General features: G+C 40.8%; 1 protein-coding gene across 1 annotated transcript in view; it reads left to right on the top strand.

Annotated features, from left to right (window-relative positions):
- Positions 1-20,122, top strand: part of sorcs3a (sortilin related VPS10 domain containing receptor 3a) — a 200,545-nt gene that overhangs the window by 134,495 nt on the left and 45,928 nt on the right. The window contains exons 5-11 of the mRNA XM_076728201.1: positions 7,296-7,369; positions 8,640-8,704; positions 10,241-10,359; positions 12,761-12,850; positions 13,248-13,427; positions 17,333-17,479; positions 19,672-19,774. Of these exons, the coding sequence (XP_076584316.1) occupies positions 7,296-7,369; positions 8,640-8,704; positions 10,241-10,359; positions 12,761-12,850; positions 13,248-13,427; positions 17,333-17,479; positions 19,672-19,774 (778 nt within the window). The remainder of the gene's footprint in view (positions 1-7,295; positions 7,370-8,639; positions 8,705-10,240; positions 10,360-12,760; positions 12,851-13,247; positions 13,428-17,332; positions 17,480-19,671; positions 19,775-20,122) is intronic.

Consider the following 20,122-nt stretch of genomic DNA (forward strand, 5'->3'; position numbering starts at 1 on the left):
ATTCCATCAATGTTAAGTTCTCGGTCAGTAAACAGGACCAAAAAATACATAGAACTCAGACCATACAAAAGTTCAACCAAAAGCAATTTATTATGAGATCAGTTAGTGGTGGAAGTCTGTGGCGATGGAGTGGGGCTGGCTGGATTGTGTATTGTGAATCAGAGGCAAACAGTGGAGCAAAAGCAGGCAGTGGCTGGAACCTTCAAGACACTGAACACCGAAGAGGATCAGGGCCGAGCTTGTAAATCAGGACCGCAGGAGACAATGGACCTGAAGCACAGTTAGAATAGGATTAGGCACGTTCAAAGACAACAAAAGGACACTGCCCATAACCAGGAGAGTCGACCAAGCGTATAGCACCACAATGGTACATGCAATAATCTGGTAAAGAGTAGAGTGAAGGACTGGGGTTTGTATGCCGCAGTGTACAGGTGTAGCTGATGAGTGGATTGACAGTAGGTGAGTCGGTGGGACGAGGAAACTAGGTTGTCAGGCCCTAATTGAAACAGACACACCCATACGCTCAAACACAGAGAGACAAACAGGACATGGTAAAGGGGAAAGCAGCAGAAACTCTTGATGTGTGCAGTTTGCTAAGGAAACATGCAGAGATGTAAAGAGTACTTGAGTAACAGTACTCTTACTTTCACAGATTTTATTAAAGGTTAAATAAGTACTTAGGTCAGTTAAGTGTACTCTGAGTAAACACTGCGCTACATTTTAGGGGATATTGTAATATACATCCCTGACACTGTGGGACACAGTGTGGGACAAAACATAAATAAAACAGAATGCAGTCATTTGCAAACAAACAGTGTTTACTGCCAAAGGTTTTACAAAGTATTCCTTAGCCGATGCAGTCACATCTTTTTTACAAAAAATGTGTTCACAAAGCGGTGAACCTCACTCCACCCTCGTTTGTGAACGACGTGCTGGTCGTTGATGTCTCTGTAGGTGTTGTACTCACCTGTCTGAATGTCAGTCTGTGAGCCTTGTGTGCCGTAAAGTCCTCAACTCAAGGCTCAACGGCTTTGCTTGACCATTCCCGGTTCATATTATAACCAGAACGCTCAGCAGGCACATGTTGCAGAAAAAAATGACATAATCAACCAGACAAGCCTGTTGCTTTCCACGGCATGATATCAGCCATTTCTATTTTAGAGAGACTACCAGTTGAAAATCACTCAAGGAATTCAAACAGTATTAACTTTTGTAACTTAAAGGCCCAGCCAAAATTGCTTTGGCCCATCCAAAATTGAAATCCTGGCACTGAGTCTGTCCCTCTAGAACCAGTCCACCTCTCTGTCCCGCTGTGGTCCTCAAAGATTTCAAACATTTTGACCTGAATGAGGCTCTGCAGTCACAACTGTGGCAGAAATTGGCAGAAAGTCCTCAGACACCTCACTGAAGGAAGAAGGTACAGCAGCAGCAGCAGCAGCAGGTACTGCTGGAGGATCCACTGTGACCATTTTAGCATTTAGCCAAATGCAGCCTGCAATTGTTGGTCATCCAGCATCTTGGGTGTGTTTAATTTATGACACTTACTGTGTGATGCATTAAATCAGTGATTAAGAGGTAATTTTTTCAACTATGATGAGGTACACCCAGCCTGGGTGAGACTGCACCCCCCATCCCTGTGACACTCAGTGGTGTAGCTCTCCCAACGAGAACCCCGTTTACAGAACACCAGGGTTTTTCCAGTATGTCAGATACAACTACAGGGAAGGACTGTTACAATTAAGAATGGGCATTTTTCACAAGGATATAGATGGATTTGAGTATTTCCAGCGCATTACTTATGCTTTCTTCAGTAATGGATTTGGATTTGGGCACATCGCTGGTGTCTGTTATAACATGATAACATGGTTCTGAATGCTTTCTGGCATTTATAATGTAATGAAAGGTCATGAGAACATGTGGACCATTAGGTACCGGCATTATTCCACTGATCCACTGTGCTGTTTACGGATTAGTATAACGTGGCTTCTGATTAGGGCTGTAACTAAACATTATTGTGCTTATCAGTTAGTCTGCTGATTATTTTCCTGATGGAAAGACAAATTGTTTTGTCTGTAAAATGCCAGGAAAAAAGTGAAAATGCCTTTGAATTAGTCCATTCCAAGGTGACATCTTCAAATGTTGTGTCTAAACCAACCAACACTCCCAAAGATTTTCAGTTTACACAGATATAAAACAACGACAAGCAGAAAGTCCTCACATGAAACAAGAGCTCAAAAAAACGACTGAAAGATTAACCCAGTATCAAGCTAGTTAATTCATTTCTTATTGATTTACTAATCAATCGAGCTGTTTCAGCTCTACTTCTGATGCCCATGACTTGTGCTGTGGTGAAAAGCCATCTCTGTCTATAGAGATACATAGCCAGCAAAGAGAATGCAACCCTCTACAATGGCCCCTCACTGAGAACAATCCAGGCCCTTCATTTGCATACCCTTTCCTATCCCTCCCCCTATAGGAGCATCCCGACTGCTGTGTACTTTGTAGGCTCCATAAATTGTGAGGTATAAAACCAGCCCTCCTCTTCCTTCCCATATGGGATATGCCAAGGCGATGCCAACAGAAGCCTTTTGATTTAGAGCACTGTACATAGATGCATCAAGAATTTATAGGAGACTTAATTAGGAGTTATAAAAGTGACTTATAGTAATTGTGTGGGACACAGGGGCCTATAATACGGCAGTTATCATTTCCATAACTCCCAAGTCTTGACTGTTTTTATCAGAACTTTTATGTGTTGGTGGAGCTGTTTGTGCTTTGATGTTAATGCAGAAAGCTTTTCTGGGTGGCAGATTGTTGCAATGCTGCAGAAGGAACTGTGCAAATGAAAAAGGCAGAAAGCTTTGCTTTCTGTTACTGCAGTGTGTCATAGAAAATATGTTACTGAAGTTTACACACATTATCCCAACATCAGGGCAAAGCCATGATGAACTAGGGCACATATTTTGAACCACAGAGAGATTGTAGGAAATTTCTCTCAATAACAAGAAGGTCTCTTGAGTGTATTCACCTTTTTTTCTTGCCTATGTTTCATGTTTCAATCATGTCAATGTCAATGTCCAATCAAAATGTTCTTTTGACTCATTTTACAAACTGTGAATGAGGCCAGAGGGCTGCAGCATTATTGGGATTCTGAAAAACAACAGAAATGTTAAGGGGTTTATAACTTTCATTCTGGTAGGAGTGGTTTTGTTACATTTCCAAATACATTTGAGTCATATTTCCTTCTTGCTTCCTTTTTTTACATTTCTTTCAAATGTTACAGGTTGGTTCACCTTGCCTGATAATGACTTGACTGAACTGCCATTGTGTTTGTCTTTATTATTCAGTCGGACATCCCATTCATGTTTGCCAACTTTTTGCCATATTCAGTTAGTAGCTGAGGTATACATCATTTTGGGGGTAAAGAAGCTGTGTTAGCAGTTAATGAAAGCAGATAACTTCATGTTTTCATGTTTTTGTTTTTGTGGTCATTCTTATGGCACTATTTTTATGGATGCAGACATTTTATTTGACTTGCACAGAAAGTTAACATGCTCATTCTTAAATCTGCCGTCAGAGCTTTGATTGGCTCTGTTCTTTCCAACAGGAAAAGCGGTACTGATTGGAAATCTTGCGGGAATGGGTTTTTGCGGGGTCAAAAACAGTCCCGCACCGGCTTCCTGGCGCTCATAGCTTGCACAGGTCCACCACGTTTTATCATCTGCTGTGAGAATAATGGTTTGTCTCGCTGTCTCTTTCTCACTTCATCCATCTTTTTCACGGCAGGCTTTTTCAAAACTCGCAGTGAGAGTTAAGGAAAGCCATGATTATTATTTTAGCCAGCTCTGTGTGTGACAAACGGTACATTTGGTAGATGTTACAGTGGACCTCACAGGTAACAAGTAGCCTTTTGCAGCAGAAAACAAGCAACAGGGTCAGCTGTTCTGTTGTGTGAGGGAGAACAGTATGGGCCTTCTTGGAATGCTGAAAACTCGTGTCATTCTGTCCTCAGGGGACATGTCTTTGCACCCCCACCACATAGACTCTTTTCTAATTGATTTAAAGGCTAGACAGCCACTGCAGAGCAGTCATTTATCTTTTATTCTGATTCATATTTCATCTTGAGCAAAAGTGCACTTATGCCAGGCTTTGAATAGTTAGATAGCAACAGCCAATGCAATAACATACATTTCAAGCATTTCCTGCACACCTCTGAGAGGAGAAAAGGCATCATGAAATTTGTCTTTCAATGGTTGCTGCATAGCTCTCCTGTGAGAGACCAGAATTTGAATCAATTCATTTCTCATTTAGGTTCCATCTGTGTTTGATTTACCTCACTTCCCCGTGTAGATTTGTTTCCTCTAAAGCACAAGTTAAGGCTACAAGGAGAAAAACAAATGTAGACCAATACATAAACCTCAAGATTTATTCCCTGTACATATATACTGAAATCCAATATCCCTGTGTAACGTCTAAGCTAAGAGTAGTGAAACAAAACCTGCTTATTATGCCTGTATGCCTGCAGCATACTTTAAATTGTTTGATGGCTAAATGTGATAGAACCAGCACGGCCTGGAATTAATTTCTTGTGAGACATGGCCCTCAATGACCTTAACTGTGATGGAAACCACAGAGTGAGTCATTCTCTTTGGCTTTGACACACCTCATGTGTAAACAGTGTTTGAGTGCATCTCCCTGTATCTTGATGAACATGAATTATTTCTGAGATAAGGAAGCCTACTCACTCTGTGGAATGGCCTTTTGGATGTTTTTCTGTACTCCAGCTGTGGTAGTGTATTTTGCATGTATCATTTAGTTATTTGGTCTTAGAAATATTATTCACAACTTGTCATATATAATGACAAATATTCCTCTGATTTTACGGCTAATTTAGACAGCGCTGGTAGACAGATGACAGGAAACAGAGCAGAGAAAGATGCAGCAAAGTTTCTCTGCCCATCTCAAACAAAGGGTGCAGTTGCAGTTCATGTTCAGCATCTAAGCCACCAGTTCGCCCCACCTAAAGCAACCGCTAAAGAAGAGATATTTAGCAGCCTGCTGTCAGCCTTATCAACAAGGCCCGGAACCCCCCCGACACTCCTCACACTCCACCTCTGCCTCTACTTGTCACATTGACATTGCCATAACTCTATGCGTTATATTAACGCTCAGCTTGGATTTCCTTGTTATTTTACTGTATCACTGCCAGCTGTATTGCTCTTTTTATTCAGAAAAAAAACAGACTCTGTATATATATTTATATTGTTGTATTTTTACCTTTTTAATAGCTTATTTTTAGAAGATTTGTCATACACCAACTTCACCAAAACAAATTCCTGGTATGTGTAAAATCGTATTTGGCAAAAAAGCTTTTTCTGATTCTGATTCTGATTCATTTGTTTATTTTTCATCATTTCATGGTATCTTTTAGTCCTTCTTTATTGAAGAAAATTGTAACATGCTTCCACATCGTTTATATTTCCAGGTTTCATTATCAAATTGCAATTTCAAGGTTACTTTTTATTATTTTTTGCTGTGGAAAAAACCTTGTTGACAAATACTTTTTTTGTCATGCTTTCCATTGATGAAAGAAACACTGGCCTCATTTTCCTATACAGATCTGGCTTGGAAGAAGTCCACATATAACATTTAAGGGCACCATCAGCTGACTGTCCAACATTACCTGCAACCTGATGAAGTCAGAGCAATCCAAATGTTTTCTAAAGCCACCATCAGTGTGAATAGATGACTTTAACGAACATGCTCTCGGCAATTCCTCAATCACCATTTGAGCTCCCGTCCTTTGTTGGCTCCCTCGGCTGTCACCGACTCCATCGGTGGCGTGGCAGTTGGCTGGCCGCACTTTTGATTTATCGTAGTGAGTGGGAAACTATGAAGCCTACTTTGTGACAGCTCAGAAGCTTTAAAATTTAAGATGTCATTGAACTGATGAATGGTGAGAGGAGAAGCTGAGCCTGCCCGATGGTGTCATATGTCACTGTCCAAAGTGATGAGGGACCCTGCCTGCCGCTCTGGTACACCAACCCAAAGACTCTGGTGGGAGCCAGAATCAGACTTTTTTTTTTCTGTAGAATGGGCACCTATGTGTACTGTATATTAGCCTCTGTTCAGCTTCATGAATGTGTAGACAAATGTTTGCTCCCAGCTAACCCAAGATCCATGCCTAACCACATCAGGGCACTAAGATAGATGTTTTGGTCTCCTGCCATTGCCTCTCACTGTCAAGCACTCCAAACAGACACATGGCCTTTAATTGCTGATTATATGGTCTAATAATAATTAAATGATAGAGACTGACTTCCATATATGAAACCAAAAAAAGACTCATGCCAAATTAGAAGCAGATTATTGGAACAATCTGTCTATGTACGGCACTCTTGCTGTACGCTAATGTGAACACTAGTAATGTCATTTTTAAAAAGAAAACACACCTGCTGACAGTGATAGATTTTCCCTTGCGAAGCTGACAAATACATTTGCAGTAGGTGACAAATGTGTATCCTTTTATCAGAGTAAGTGTCAGATTTGCTGTGATAAAAGGTAACAAGTAAGAACATTAGCATAGAGCTCAACTGGGGCCACTGACTCACCACGCTGTAGGGAAATAATAATGCACAAACACAGCAAGGTAAAAGGGAGCCGTTTCTACAACATCAATCAATACAGTGTTGGGAAATGCACCTGGGTTATTAATTGTTTGCCAGAGCACCAGAAAATGTAATTAGTACATTGAAATCAGGCCAGTGGTTACATACTGTACACCTCCTCGTCAACCCAGCCATATATCATCCCTTGCGTTCATCTGGGCTCATTCTGTAGCACTAAACATTTGTTTTTAATACAACAACAGCTAAAACCTACTGAATCAAACTTGATTATTTGCTGATGAAGCTAAAAGTGGCCACATTCATGTCATATCTGTTCCAGTTTAAATTTATCATTCCTGTGAAGTGCTTTTTCGAAACCCTTTGCTCTAATTTATACAGGGAGAGGGGAATAGAGATGCCTATATCTGTGACAATATGTTAGCTTAAATGGCCAGTTAGTAATGATGATAGCCGTTCAGTGCTATGTCAGCCTATCTCTCCCAATAATGGTTTATAGCCCCAGACTAACGTCCAGCCTGGAATTATCCAGCCATGTCTCAAGCTTGCTCGTCACTGTTACAACGCTTAAATCAGCCAGTCTCATTAGAAGCTGGACCACTGCAGACACATGCATTCATCTTGCTAACAAGACTGTGTTTTTTTTCCTCTTCTCTGATATCTCTACAGTTGTACAGCTCCGTGGACTTTGGAAGAAAATGGCAGCTCATCCATGAACATGTCACGCCAAACAGATTCTACTGGTGAGTATTCAACATCTTTGCTTTATACTCCTTTTATTCTACTCCATTCCTCTCCTCCGAAGTTTTGTTTACTCAGGAATACAGAAACTGTTGCTTGTGTTCTGCACGACTGAGCAAGTGATATTGATGGCTTAGAACAAGGTGTGTGACTGACTGGTGATGCTGCTGAAATTCTGCACATTTTCTACCCCTTGATACAATCAGGCAGAGATTAATCTCCTCCTTCAGAGCACACTTTGCATTCAGCGTCCGAGGGCATGTCGCATTCCACTTCATTTCTCACACGCCCGGCTCATATCAGGCATATGGCACATAAATTATAAAATTATGATTTTTACATCAGTAGTAGACAGAGAGTGGGCTGGTTTTCTACAGATGCATACATACAGATACAGAAGCTTATGTACAGAGGAGGAGCTATGACTAATAATGGGGACGTCCCTGTCACTTCTCATCCAGTCACGTTTGCTAGTCACTCCCCCTGCAGTGTACCTACTATGTCTGAAAGTGCACAGTCATCACTAGCGTAGGCCCGGATCCATTCCAGCTCATTGCTCGTCTCCCCCTCTCTGAGCTGACTGGGTTGTGCCTGGGTATGCCGTTGGCTATATCCACCATAACTTGCATAAGTCCGAAGCTACTTCCATGCCATTGTGGTATAATCCTAAATAATGTGCACAATCCATCGTTGGCTTTGCCCTTCACCGCCAAAGCCCCTTCAAGGACATCTAAACACTGAATGGGCCTCTAGCAATGGCTAGGCAAGCCTCCAGTTGGCTGCATTTAGACAATGGCTTCATCAGCCTCCAAGGGATATGAAATATCGCCACAATGGGAAAGCTGTGTCCATTCAGTCTAATCCACAAACGGCAAAATGAGCAAGAAAGCAAGATTTTACCCAGAGATATACTCATAGTCAGAGAGTGTGGTGACCCTGCACCACCCAGTCAGTGATGTGGAGACTGCATTTGTGTTTCTTTGTATTGTCACATTTTGCTGGAAGGGAACTAGCCTGGAGTTGCTGTGGATGTGCTTGTCATGTTGTGGCGTTTAGAGTATAGGGGAGACTTTCCTGCATTCTTCTTACTGAGTTGAAGAAACAGCTGTAACTAGAGCAGAATCCCTCTGGTTGATCCTTGTCCTTTTAATTCTGTTTCTTCTTCAAGCGTCCCTCTGTGCTGGTCTCTTTTTCCTTCTGTTTTTCCTTTACATCCCTTTCTGTTCATTATTATGATTACATATTCCTCCATGGTCTGTCATTCTCTTTAAGGTCTGTTTCGGGCCTGGACAAGGAGCCAGATCTGGTCCACATGGAGGCTCATACACACGATGGAAGTGAGTGTCCTATACACACATATACATCAAAGAGGAGTAGCGAACAGTTCTCTATAGAAAATGAATTTCTCCCAGAGAAAAGAATGTGTCTGTGGGCAAACAGCACTGCCTGCCCCACCGATAAATCCAGTGCATGATTCTTCATTAAAATGACCTTTCTACTCTTTCCTTTCACTCTGTGAATGTCAGCTCTATAACTCTGAATGGCAGTACCACTGGGGTCTTACATAGGTGACATAGGTGAAACTGTTTATGCATGCCTGTGATGTTGGAGTAGCATCACTCTGAGATATAAGCATGGCTTTTTCTCCTACAACTAGTATGACTGACAGGTGGGGATGCTTGTTTGTGGTGGCCCATCTACTGCACACATGATAAGAATGAAAGAGAAGTAAATTAGTCCTAGAAAATGTCATATGCATAGATGGATGTAGTAGAAGCCTACATACTTCAAGTAAGTTGAGCACTACTTTAATAGGTTGTTTGCAGTCATGTGGTGTTGAATTCAGATGGAGGGCAGGAAGTGAAAACCACAATGGACGAAAAGTTTAATTCAGATGAAATTATGAAAGAAAGGTAAAAACATATGTTGTGACCCTTGCCTGATTTGCCCACTATTGAGGCAGTGGATATAACCGATTATGTGGTCATTAAGACTTCAGTCTACACTAGAAACCAAACGAAAGCATACAAAAGTATTGAGGCATGCAACTTTTTTGTTAGTGGTTAAGTCCACGACCAAAGTGCTCTGGAATGACTTGTTTCTTTTTTGCTAGGGGCATAGCTTTTATTGTCCTGTGGATTAACCGAGCAGCAAACTTTCAGCGCTGTGGTGCTGCATATTGATGCTTACGTTACAGTTGTTTGCTAGATTAACCTCTGGCAAAAGTCTGGTAAAATTCCACGAAAGACGTGGATCATCGTGATACAAGACAGGGCACGTTATTTACGTTCACCTGTCTTATGTGTAACCATCGACGTTAACAAGTGTTAGTCGTGTTGCTTGTAGCTATTACTTTAAATTTATCACCATACATTTAAAACAATAGCCAATATTACACTATTTCCACGATAATCTGACTCCATGGCTCCATCTGACTGTGGATGGTTAATAAGCCATTTTTTCCCATGTTTTTTTTTGCCGTCAATTTCTTGCATTTTTCACCTTTATGAACAACTTTTAGTAATCCATAAAAGGTGCTCGTGGTTTCTCGGTTTGATCGATTTGAGCAACCGTAAATAACGCAATACATAGGCATTTTGAGTGTGTGTTATAGTGCTTCCTATGCAGAAAATCCCCTCCTGCCCTCCATCTGCAGTTCAACAATAAAAGAGTAATGTGATGTCATATGCAAACAACCTATTATCTGTCCCATATAATAAGAAAAATGGCTACCATTCAAAGATGCCCTTAATTTCTCATTTGTTACAAACAAGGTATTGCAATAGCTCTGTACAATAAGGTGGACTATAAGAAGCATAGCAAAATTAACTGTCCTAAACCGCTGATGCTTTCTGTGTCTTCCTATGTGACAGATGTGCAGTATGTCACATGCAGAGCTCAGATGTGCACAGAAGCTAACAGGAACTACCCATTCTCCGGTTACATTGACATCAGCTCTTTGGTGGTTCAAGATGACTACATTTTCATACAAGTAAGTGCTCAGCCCTACTCACTACATGGTTTGCAGACATTATCAAAACTAAGTAACGTGTACTGGGGAGCCACTATAGCTAGCTAAGCTATTTTGTATGGATATTGCTGAGCAATGCTACTATTTGTGATTGCTAGCACTTTGCTACTCTTTTCAACACCATTAGAAATGATGTACCTCAACTGAATATTGGTGCTTTGTTTTGATTATTTGCTTGTTTTCTATTATTTATTTATTTATTTATTTATTTTTTTTTGAAACCACACTAGTTTTAATATTCATCCTAGCCACCGCCTGGTGTGTCTTATTAATCATGCTTTGTGTGACAGAAAAATCTGAAATGGTAATATCCTGAATTCCAAGTAATGCAGATGCAATTTGTGAGTTGTATTTTAATTCCCTGTGAATGTTATTTACTTTGACATTGTGTAAATGAGATTTCATGCATTAAAAAGTGAACAGGAAAAGTCAGTATAATCACATGGCTAGTCCATAACGAGACCAATTTTATTCAAATTTACCTCCAACAATTGCTGTGGTGCTTGATGTCTGTTAAAGGTGCTTTCAGCATCTGTGTGTTGGGAAGAAAAATATCTGGTTATGTTTTCTGATTCACCTCTTCAAAATTTATCTTCTCTCAAAGGTGGCTATAAAACCAGTAGCAGCAGCTGGCACCACCTCCAACAATCTCCAGATAAGATTCACTATTTTCAGAACCAGTTGCTCCTAAAATTATACAGCACTCTTGTGCTTGAGAGACGAGGTGATCCATGTCCTCCACAAACCTTCCTTTTTACAACAAACTAGTGACTATCATTTTTAGAAAATCCTCCAAACCCTGATATCCTCACCCCTCCAAAGTCCACCAAGCATCACGCAGTCTGATATCAGGCTGTTCAAGTCTTGCAAACCTGAACCCACCCTACTGTGCCTAAAGTACTTTGCTGTACTTTTCTGTGATTAAATATATATAGATTGATAATACACTCTGGATATTATACTGTAGTAAATATAACAAATTTTTGCCTTATATCATCATTTCCAGTAGTAGCAGTTGTAGTAGTAGTTGTAATGCTGCTCTTCCAGCTTTTGATCCCACTAAATGTTTTATTCAGTGGAGAAGAGGGATTTGTCAGCTTCCTACTTACCTGAGCAACCTACAGGCAAGTCCTTCGCCTGAAGCCTTACTGACCTTGGCAGCACATTATAATAGAGTTGTTCTCCAAAGAACCTTCAATCCTGTTTGACCTCTCTGAAGTCTCTCAAGTAAACTCACAAGCACTCAACCTAAACCTCCCCTTCAATTCTAGCACCTCCACATTTGAACACTTATGCGTCACAGACGAAAGATCCTGAAAAGGATGGGGGGAAAAAAAAGAAATCAATCATACCAATTCCTCTTAAAGTTCAAACCGCCTCTGGTTACCCGTCCATCGATCTCTTGCTCCTTCACTCGATTGCATGTGGGACTTTTCTGCAGTGCTCACTGCTCGCCCGTGATATCTGCTCTCAGAGCTTGTTTTCTCTCTTCTGAGCCATTCAGAGCACTTACAAGATCACTAAAAGAATCAGCCCTGTCATACAACATTAATACTTATATCACTTCTCTTCAGCAGAGAACCAGAAGTTTGATTTGAAGGTTTTCCTCTAATGAATTTCATGTCATTATTGATAAGAGAGAAAAGTGGGTTACAGAGCTGCAGCCTGTCCTTGCTCTGTGTGTCTCTACTTGTGTGTATGTGTATAAAGTGCTTGGCGTCCATGGCCACAAGGCTAATGACAATTCTCCAACATCCGCCAGCCCTGTGTTTTCTTGCTGCATAAGCTAACAACTAACAGCTTGGAGTGTTTGCAAAGGGTCTAGACCATTGTGGATGACTTTTTTTCCCTCACTGGCAGATGAGGCTTGGTTAGGGAACTTAAAGATTTCTCTTGACAAAGAATAATGAGACTATTGATTGTCCTACGAGATATTTACCAAAGTCCACTTTGAAACCACCAAGTGCATTGACACCAAGATAGGGCAGCATCCTCTGAATGCAAGCCAGGAGATCGCTATAAATGGCCTAAAGTCTATAAAAAATACCCTGTGTGTACTGTGTGAGGGATAGAGAGAGAGACAGAGAGAGAAAGAGAGACAGAGAGAGATTGATGTGTGCTTTCACCCACCACTTCAATTGATTGGAGAAAATATGATGTGGTGTCAGTGATGAGGTTACACATGAGGCCTTGATACAAGGTGTCCTCGGCATTTGTTCAGCAGCAAAGCTCCATCACAGCAGATCTGAGAGGAAACGGTGAAAATGAGCGAGAAGCAAAACAAAGCTAAAATAAAACCCTCGCTCGCCTCGGGAAATGTAATATGTAATATATGAAGGTAATTGTACTTTATGTGTTGCAGGTTCCTACATCAGGACGAGCCACCTATTATGTGTCCTACAAGAGAGACTCATTTATACAAACCAAACTTCCCAAATATTCCCTGCCAAAGGTATGTGTTCTTACTATTAATGTTCTATGGCTCATACAAATCTGTTTTTAGAAATTAATTAATTAAGTGTTTCCATTCCTACTACTTTTGAATTTGATTTTTTATGGTTAAAAAACGTAATGAGCGAAAGGCGTGTCACCACCTTTTTTTTTTTTCTTTTTTTTTTCGTTTATTTGCCCTTAAACACCGGCATACTGTCTTTTTAGTCATACTTTGAGTAATGGTACCACGCATGAGTGAGCCCGAGTGAGTTACACCTTACAATATGCCGTCAACCATTTATATTCACACCACAGCATTGATCTCATGACCAGTCCCACAGGGTCAGCATGTTCTAATCCGTCACCTCTCCGCCTCCAGTCATAACTCCTCTTAATCTCTCCCTGCTCTCTGATAGGATTTACACATTGTCAGCACTGATGAGAAGCAGGTATTTGCGGCTGTGCAGGAGTGGAACCAGAACGACACCTATAACCTCTACCTGTCCGACACCAGAGGGATCTACTTCACCTTGGCCATGGAAAATGTCAAGACCACTAGGGGCATCGGAGGGAACCAGATGCTGGACCTGTATGAGGTAGGCACCTGATGAAATTGTCCACCCCGGGGAGATACATACAGTGCGGTTTCATTGACTGAATCTCAGTTAGAATGGAAGTTACAGGGACTATTACTTTCTCACTACTTCTTAGATCTATTGTAGAGTAAAGGCACATGCATGTGCCAACACACAAATTGTGGAGTAAAAAGTTTTTTTTGAAAGATTAACACTGTAGGAGGGAGCTAGAGAGTGGGATGATAATTCTCTTTGGATTTGATACTGCTAGCGACTCCTATCGCATTATCCATAGTCATTTGATCTACTGTTAACATGGCCACATGATAATAATTTGGCAACAGCTCCAAAAAGTAACTGCAGTTGATGAGTTTGTGTTGTTTGCTATAGGTTGTGTTGCAGTTACTTGTCTTATATGGATAGGTTTGCATTACAGACTATGGTCATCCATCTTCCTGACAGCTGACATATACAGTTTGAAGATCATGCTTAATGGGGCTCACTGCCATGCACCTCTGGACTTGTAATGACCTTGTTAGCTTTTGGGCTAGCTACTGTATGTGTTTGCATTAGCATTCATAGCAGGAAAGTAGAATTCTCTCCTTCTCCACTCCCTGTTGAACCCAGTTTATCACTCCTACACTGGCAGGTGTGACTGAGAGAGTGAAGAAAGTGAGATATTGGCCAGTAGCAGTGGCAGCGGTGTGGTAATTAACAATGCCATTACTTTTCCTGCACAGTATGTGGTGTGTGTGTGTGTCTGAGTATGTGCGCAGCTGCTGTTACCATGCAGCAGCAGTTAAGGCATTTCACCATGCAGCATGAGATAATAAGGTGTTTTAATTACATTTGTCACATGGTCACAACCATGTTCATGATCACAACCTAAACAAAAGACAGATGATACACTGCTGTCTCTGATAAATCAGAGCCATTACACGAGGGAAGATATATGCTGTGGAAGTCATCCCATTTATTGTTGTTAGACCCTGACAAACTGCACTTCACAGACCTAATGTTCCAGAGAGAAGACGCAGCTCCAGTCAGACCAGAGGGGAGACAGCAAAGCATGTGAAAGTTGTTTTGTTCTTTTGCTTGGAAGTCATGTTTCTTCCCAGAGGGCCTCTGTTCTCTCTGTATCTTCCACCTTAAAGTCAATTATGCCACTTCCACATTGAAAATTGCGCAATTATCTTCTAAATTAGAAAGATTATTTTATTGTCAATCAGATTGGATAAGGGCAGTTTCTGTAATCATGAGCCTTTGTTGTGCAAACTAATTTTCTGTTGACATCAGGATTCTACATCACCCGCTAAACTTCCCTTTAATTTGAGAGGTAGTTTATAGCAGGTGGCTTCCCCACAATTATCGCCCTGATTGGCTTGGGTTCACTGCATCAAAAATCATTTATCCATCTATTGCCGTGCTACAAACAGCTCTGAATGACTGACTGAAGACAAGAAGTGGAGAGTATTAGATGATCTGGATGATGCTGATACTCATCATGATGTGGCCCGTCATTGTTTGAGTTTCAACAAAATAACAAATAAATAAATAAATAAATAAATAAACTGATAAAGTCACAAACAGCAGGCAAAGTTATCAACCAGATGGTGACCATAACAGACTTTAATATTTAAAGAGGCAGATATTTCCTTTAGAAGTTAATTGAGACTAAACTGATTTAAAAGGATAGACTTTCATTCATCAGGTGGACACAAACATGACATGAATGTTTATGGTGCTGTTTCTGCAGGTTATGTAAAAGTAAAAGGCAACAACTTTATAGAGTAGTAATTTGTCTTAGCTTTGTTTTCAGCTTATTGTGCTACCCCCAAGTGGCGAAAACAGAAGTTTATCAATAGAGCTGCAGTGCAGAGCAGTACTGAAACTGCTCATCAATTCATTACACAATCAATAGAAATGTCGGAAAAATCATTGAACATTTCGGTCATTTATCAAACAAAGTAGGCAAAGATTCTTAAATGTGTTTTCTCTCAGTAAAAAATAAATAAATAAATACCTTGTTGGTTTAAGAAAAGCAAATTGAAGATGTCAGCTAGGGTTCCAGCACTGAAAAAAAGAAGAAGAAACAAACAAACAAGAATGCTTGGGGGTCCTCTGTACACCCATTAATGTTCTATGAGGGGAAACAATATTTCAGAGGGATAGGAGAAATATGCTTTGAGTAGGATGTTGCATAAAAAAAAATCTAAATCCAGAGACTTAAGTGGATGGTTAAGATATTAATAAATAAGGGCTAATGCATTCTAAAAAATGCCCCTTTGCCCCTTTGCATATTGGTGTCTTGAACCCAGACCAATAAAATCATCCAAACAAGTTTTGTCTAAAGCTGTAACCAATCAATGGCACATTGTAAAAAAGAACTGATACACCAAACGAATTGAAAGCAATCATTCAATCAATGATCAGCTCTATTGTAATGGACACGAACTGTATAGGAATTTGTTTTGGTAACAGTGCTTCACAGCTAACTAAGTTAACTGAATTCGTATTGCACGGATCTTCCACGTGCTGTAAATGCTGGTCAATCAGGTCACCTACCTTCTATGTTATTTAAGATCCTCCTATTGTATTATAATAGAACTAAGTCAACAATATCCAGTGCTGAATACACTCTCAGCAAATAGAGATGTGTCTTTGGAGGCAATAGTAGGAGATCTGAATAGAGGTTCAGATTGTGCATTGTCCTTTGCCTCAAAACTATTAAAATAAAATATTATATGTAATATTGTCCACTGTTTACCATTTTTACATTATGGCTATGACTCATGCTACACTGATGGAAGCAGAGATTATCTGAACCAGCTGCGTGTTCTTTGTCTTTGATCACATTCTGTGGCACGATCTCCATGTTTTATTCTCTTTTTCATTTTTACTCCGTTGGTATTCAGCAAATGGCAGAACTGCTTTAAAAGGTATCATATTTCTCGAAATGCCGCAGTATCCCTTTAAAGCTGCACTGCTAAGAGTCTTCTGTGCTGTAGAATAGGCATCTATGTCTGCATCCTTCACTTTGTCGTCAAGAAAGTAGAGTGTGGGTGCTGTGAGTGATGGATAGAGAGAAATGTATGCTGGTTGGGACGTGTGGTTCTTGTTTGTGTGCAGGTGTGAGGAGGTGTGCGTATGTGTGTGCGTTTGTGTGTGCACATGTGATAGAGGAGGCGGAGGCAGTAAAAAATTACTGCTGTGATTGACAGGTCGGGTTGGATAAGGACGGAGGAGGACCCTCGTTAGCTGCATCCATCCTGAGCGCCATGTTTCTGTGACAATGTCACATGTACTGCCCATTAGTGCCACTTATACAGACCTGTCCCTTCAGGGAGGGAAACATATCCAACTGGAGCCCCTCACTATGGCAACCATTTGGAGTGACTCTGTCCTTTCCATTGCATATCATGCTTTGGCTTAGTTGAGGAATATGTCTAATCCCTGAGAGACAAGTAGCAGGGACGATTTTGGAAGAGACAAACAAAGAGTTTGTGTCTGTATGAGTGTGTTTTTATGCATGTGTGTGTTTTGGGAGATTCAGATTGATTGTGAGAAAACAGACAAGGTGTCACTTCTCAACGGTCTTCATTTCGTACTGTCTGGATTGCTGAGACGTGTAAGGATATAATTACAGATAGCACTTAGCACTGTATAAGAATGCAGCCGACTCTGCTGATGGTGTCTGCCAGACTGCAAGAAAGGATAAGCACTGCATTTGCATTTAACTGAGCTTGTGTCACGAAGATTGCTGCCTCAGTACACTAAATGCCCTTTCTGATGAGAGGCCTGGGTATGCTTTTTCATCTGCAATGAAGTAAACTCTAACCAGAGGGACAAATATAAAATGCTCCTTGCTGGTTCACATCAAGAGGGTAAAGTTTATATTCAACCTGTTGTGTGTCTGTGTCCATCAGGTGGCAGGAATTAAGGGCATGTTGATTGCTAATAAGAGGCAAGACAACCAGGTCAAGACCTACATCACCTACAACAAAGGTCGGGACTGGAGGCTCCTGCAGGCTCCTGCTACCGACCTGGATGGAAACGATATTCACTGCATACTGGTAAGATTTTGTCGATCAATATAACTCTAAAGCCTTTTCTGGTCATGTTTTATAGGAGACGTAAACATGCCATGCTCCAGCATGCTCTTGGTCCATGACTGGCCAATTTGTACTGTGACACTTGTGTTATTGAATAGGGAAACAAATGCAGACTATAGAGGTGGAGCTGGTGTAGTTCATTCATTCATTCATCTTCTATACCCAACTATCCCTTTCGGGGTTGCGGGGGGGCTGGAGCCTATCCCAGGTGTCAACGGGCGAGAGGCGGGGTACACCCTGAACTGGTTGCCAGTCGATTGCAGGGCCACATATAGAGACAAACAACCATTCACACTCACACTCACACCTAAGGACAATTTAGAGTCACCAGTTAACCTAATGAGCATGTTTTTGGTCTGTGGGAGGAAGCCGGAGTGCCCGGAGAGAACCCACACATGCACGGGAAGAACATGCAAACTTCACATAGAAAGGCCCTGCCCGACCCGGGGATCGAACCAGCGACCTGGTGTAGTTCAAATGGTTTATTACAAAAAGGCAAGAACAAAAGGTTTACTGGATGGTGGGACAGGCAAGGGTCAAAACCTGAGGAGACAGTCCAAACAGGCAAACAAATCCAACAGGGAGAAAAAAGTTCAGAAACAGACAAGGTCCAGAAAAAACAAAACCACCATCCAAAAACACTGGTAAAATACCGGGAAGGGTTGGAATACTTGACACACAAGGTACAAAGACAAACTGACAAGGACTGAGGGAAAAAGACAGACTTTAATACGCTGGATACGAGGAGGGGCTAATGGCGGACAAGTGACACTAAACAATCACAAAGACAAGAAGTAAAACATGACACAAGAGGAGAGTGATCCTTCAAACCCAAACCAGAACAAAGGATCCTTCAGTAGACTGTTGTACCACTGGCTTTTTGAAAATCGTGGGGCTTGTGGATAAAAATCCACTCATTTACCAATAATTAATATTCACAACTGCTGATCTGGATTATTTTACATTTTTCACATCTTGGCAAATGGAATGTTGTTTCATGTTTGTTGTTTCTTAATGGCTTCTATCTGATCTAGAAAACATTAGTAAATTGTTTATTGGCCATTAATAAAGCCATTACAGTAGTAAACCTTTTATGTATGGTTCCTTATTAGAAAGTGGCACTTAACTGGCGATGCAACGTTCCTCCTTTCTCCTGAAAACATAAAAAGCTGCATTGCAGAAACAAGCTGATATACAATAAAATTACAACACTAATACAATTTAGAATAGTTCACTTTTGCCAATCATTGCAATGGAGTCATACTGTGGCAAAACCTAATATTAGTGTTTTGTATAGGAGTTTATTAATGATAAACACTGCGGAAATTGCAAATTGTGCTTCAAAAATGAGGCAGATAAAGTGCTACACTGGCAGATCCATGGTGTCTTGTTCCTCATTAGACAGCCTCCCTGCAACTACAACGAACAGGATGACTGTTAGGAGGAATCATGTTTGAGACATTAGGGGGACTTCATGCTGTTTAAGAGGTGATTTCAGGGCCGTGTGGTGTGGCTTACAGGTTCCCTGTGATTGTGCATTCATGTGACATTTTAATTACTGCCGTAGATTCCTTTTGATTACCCTGTTCAGTCCCACTGCTCTTGATGTCCTTACACCACTGACACACTGTCTACTGCAAAGATGAAAGCGGATCCTTTTTTTTTTTTTTTTTTTTCTTTTTGCTCTGTTAACAAATGTAATTGTCTTCTGTTGTGTGCATGCCCTGGAGACTTGGCTTCATACCTTAATGCAAATTCCATCACCCTTTGTTTTAATGACAGATTAAATGCAATTAGTAAAACTTGTGAAGGCACAGTTGCTTCTCTTTGGGAGACTATGAATCTGGCTTGTTTTTGGATGGTTTTGTTGTTGTGCTGCAATTTTGTTCTGATCATATCATTTTCAAAATTATAATCTCTGTCAATTGCAAAATGCAGCTGTGTGAAAGTAAGATTATTTTTATCATCTTTACTTTAATATGATCCATTAAAATATATTACAACATAGGAAAAGTGATGAGTGCTCTTCATGAAGAATTCCTGGTTCAATTAATTATAGTTTTCCATCTAAATATGCAGTATTTTAAGATCTGTGTCGACCTGTTTCTTTTCCCTTTAATTTAACATGTTTTTTCCTCTTCCTTCCTCTGCAGCCTTTCTGTTCACTCCATCTCCAGTTGCAAATGTCAGAGAACCCTTACTTGTCAGGAACAATCTCCACTAAGAGCTCTGCACCAGGGATAATAGTTGCCACAGGTAGGACAAAAGACTGTGCATAGTCACATCAGTTTTACTAAATGACTGTCCATTAAACCTTTCTTTTTTTTGAACAAAATCCCTCATCTGCCTCATCTTGCAACATTGAAGTAAAAATTTTCATTTCAAATGATGAAAGCAAGGTATTTTGGGGGAAGAGTTGTACTGTGATCCTCTCAGTCAGCCACCAGACTAGTTCATGCGTCACCAATGTGACCCCTCCGATGCCCGCTAACTTAAGCGTCTGTCTTCAAGCTACACTGGACATGCACACTGCAGGGTCTTTGCCTCCTCCACGGGCACACGTGCTATCAATCACATGTCCAGCTGTTTTGATGACACGTCACC

Source organism: Chaetodon auriga, chromosome 4, assembly GCF_051107435.1.
Source record: "Chaetodon auriga isolate fChaAug3 chromosome 4, fChaAug3.hap1, whole genome shotgun sequence".
Lineage (NCBI taxonomy): Eukaryota > Metazoa > Chordata > Actinopteri > Chaetodontiformes > Chaetodontidae > Chaetodon > Chaetodon auriga.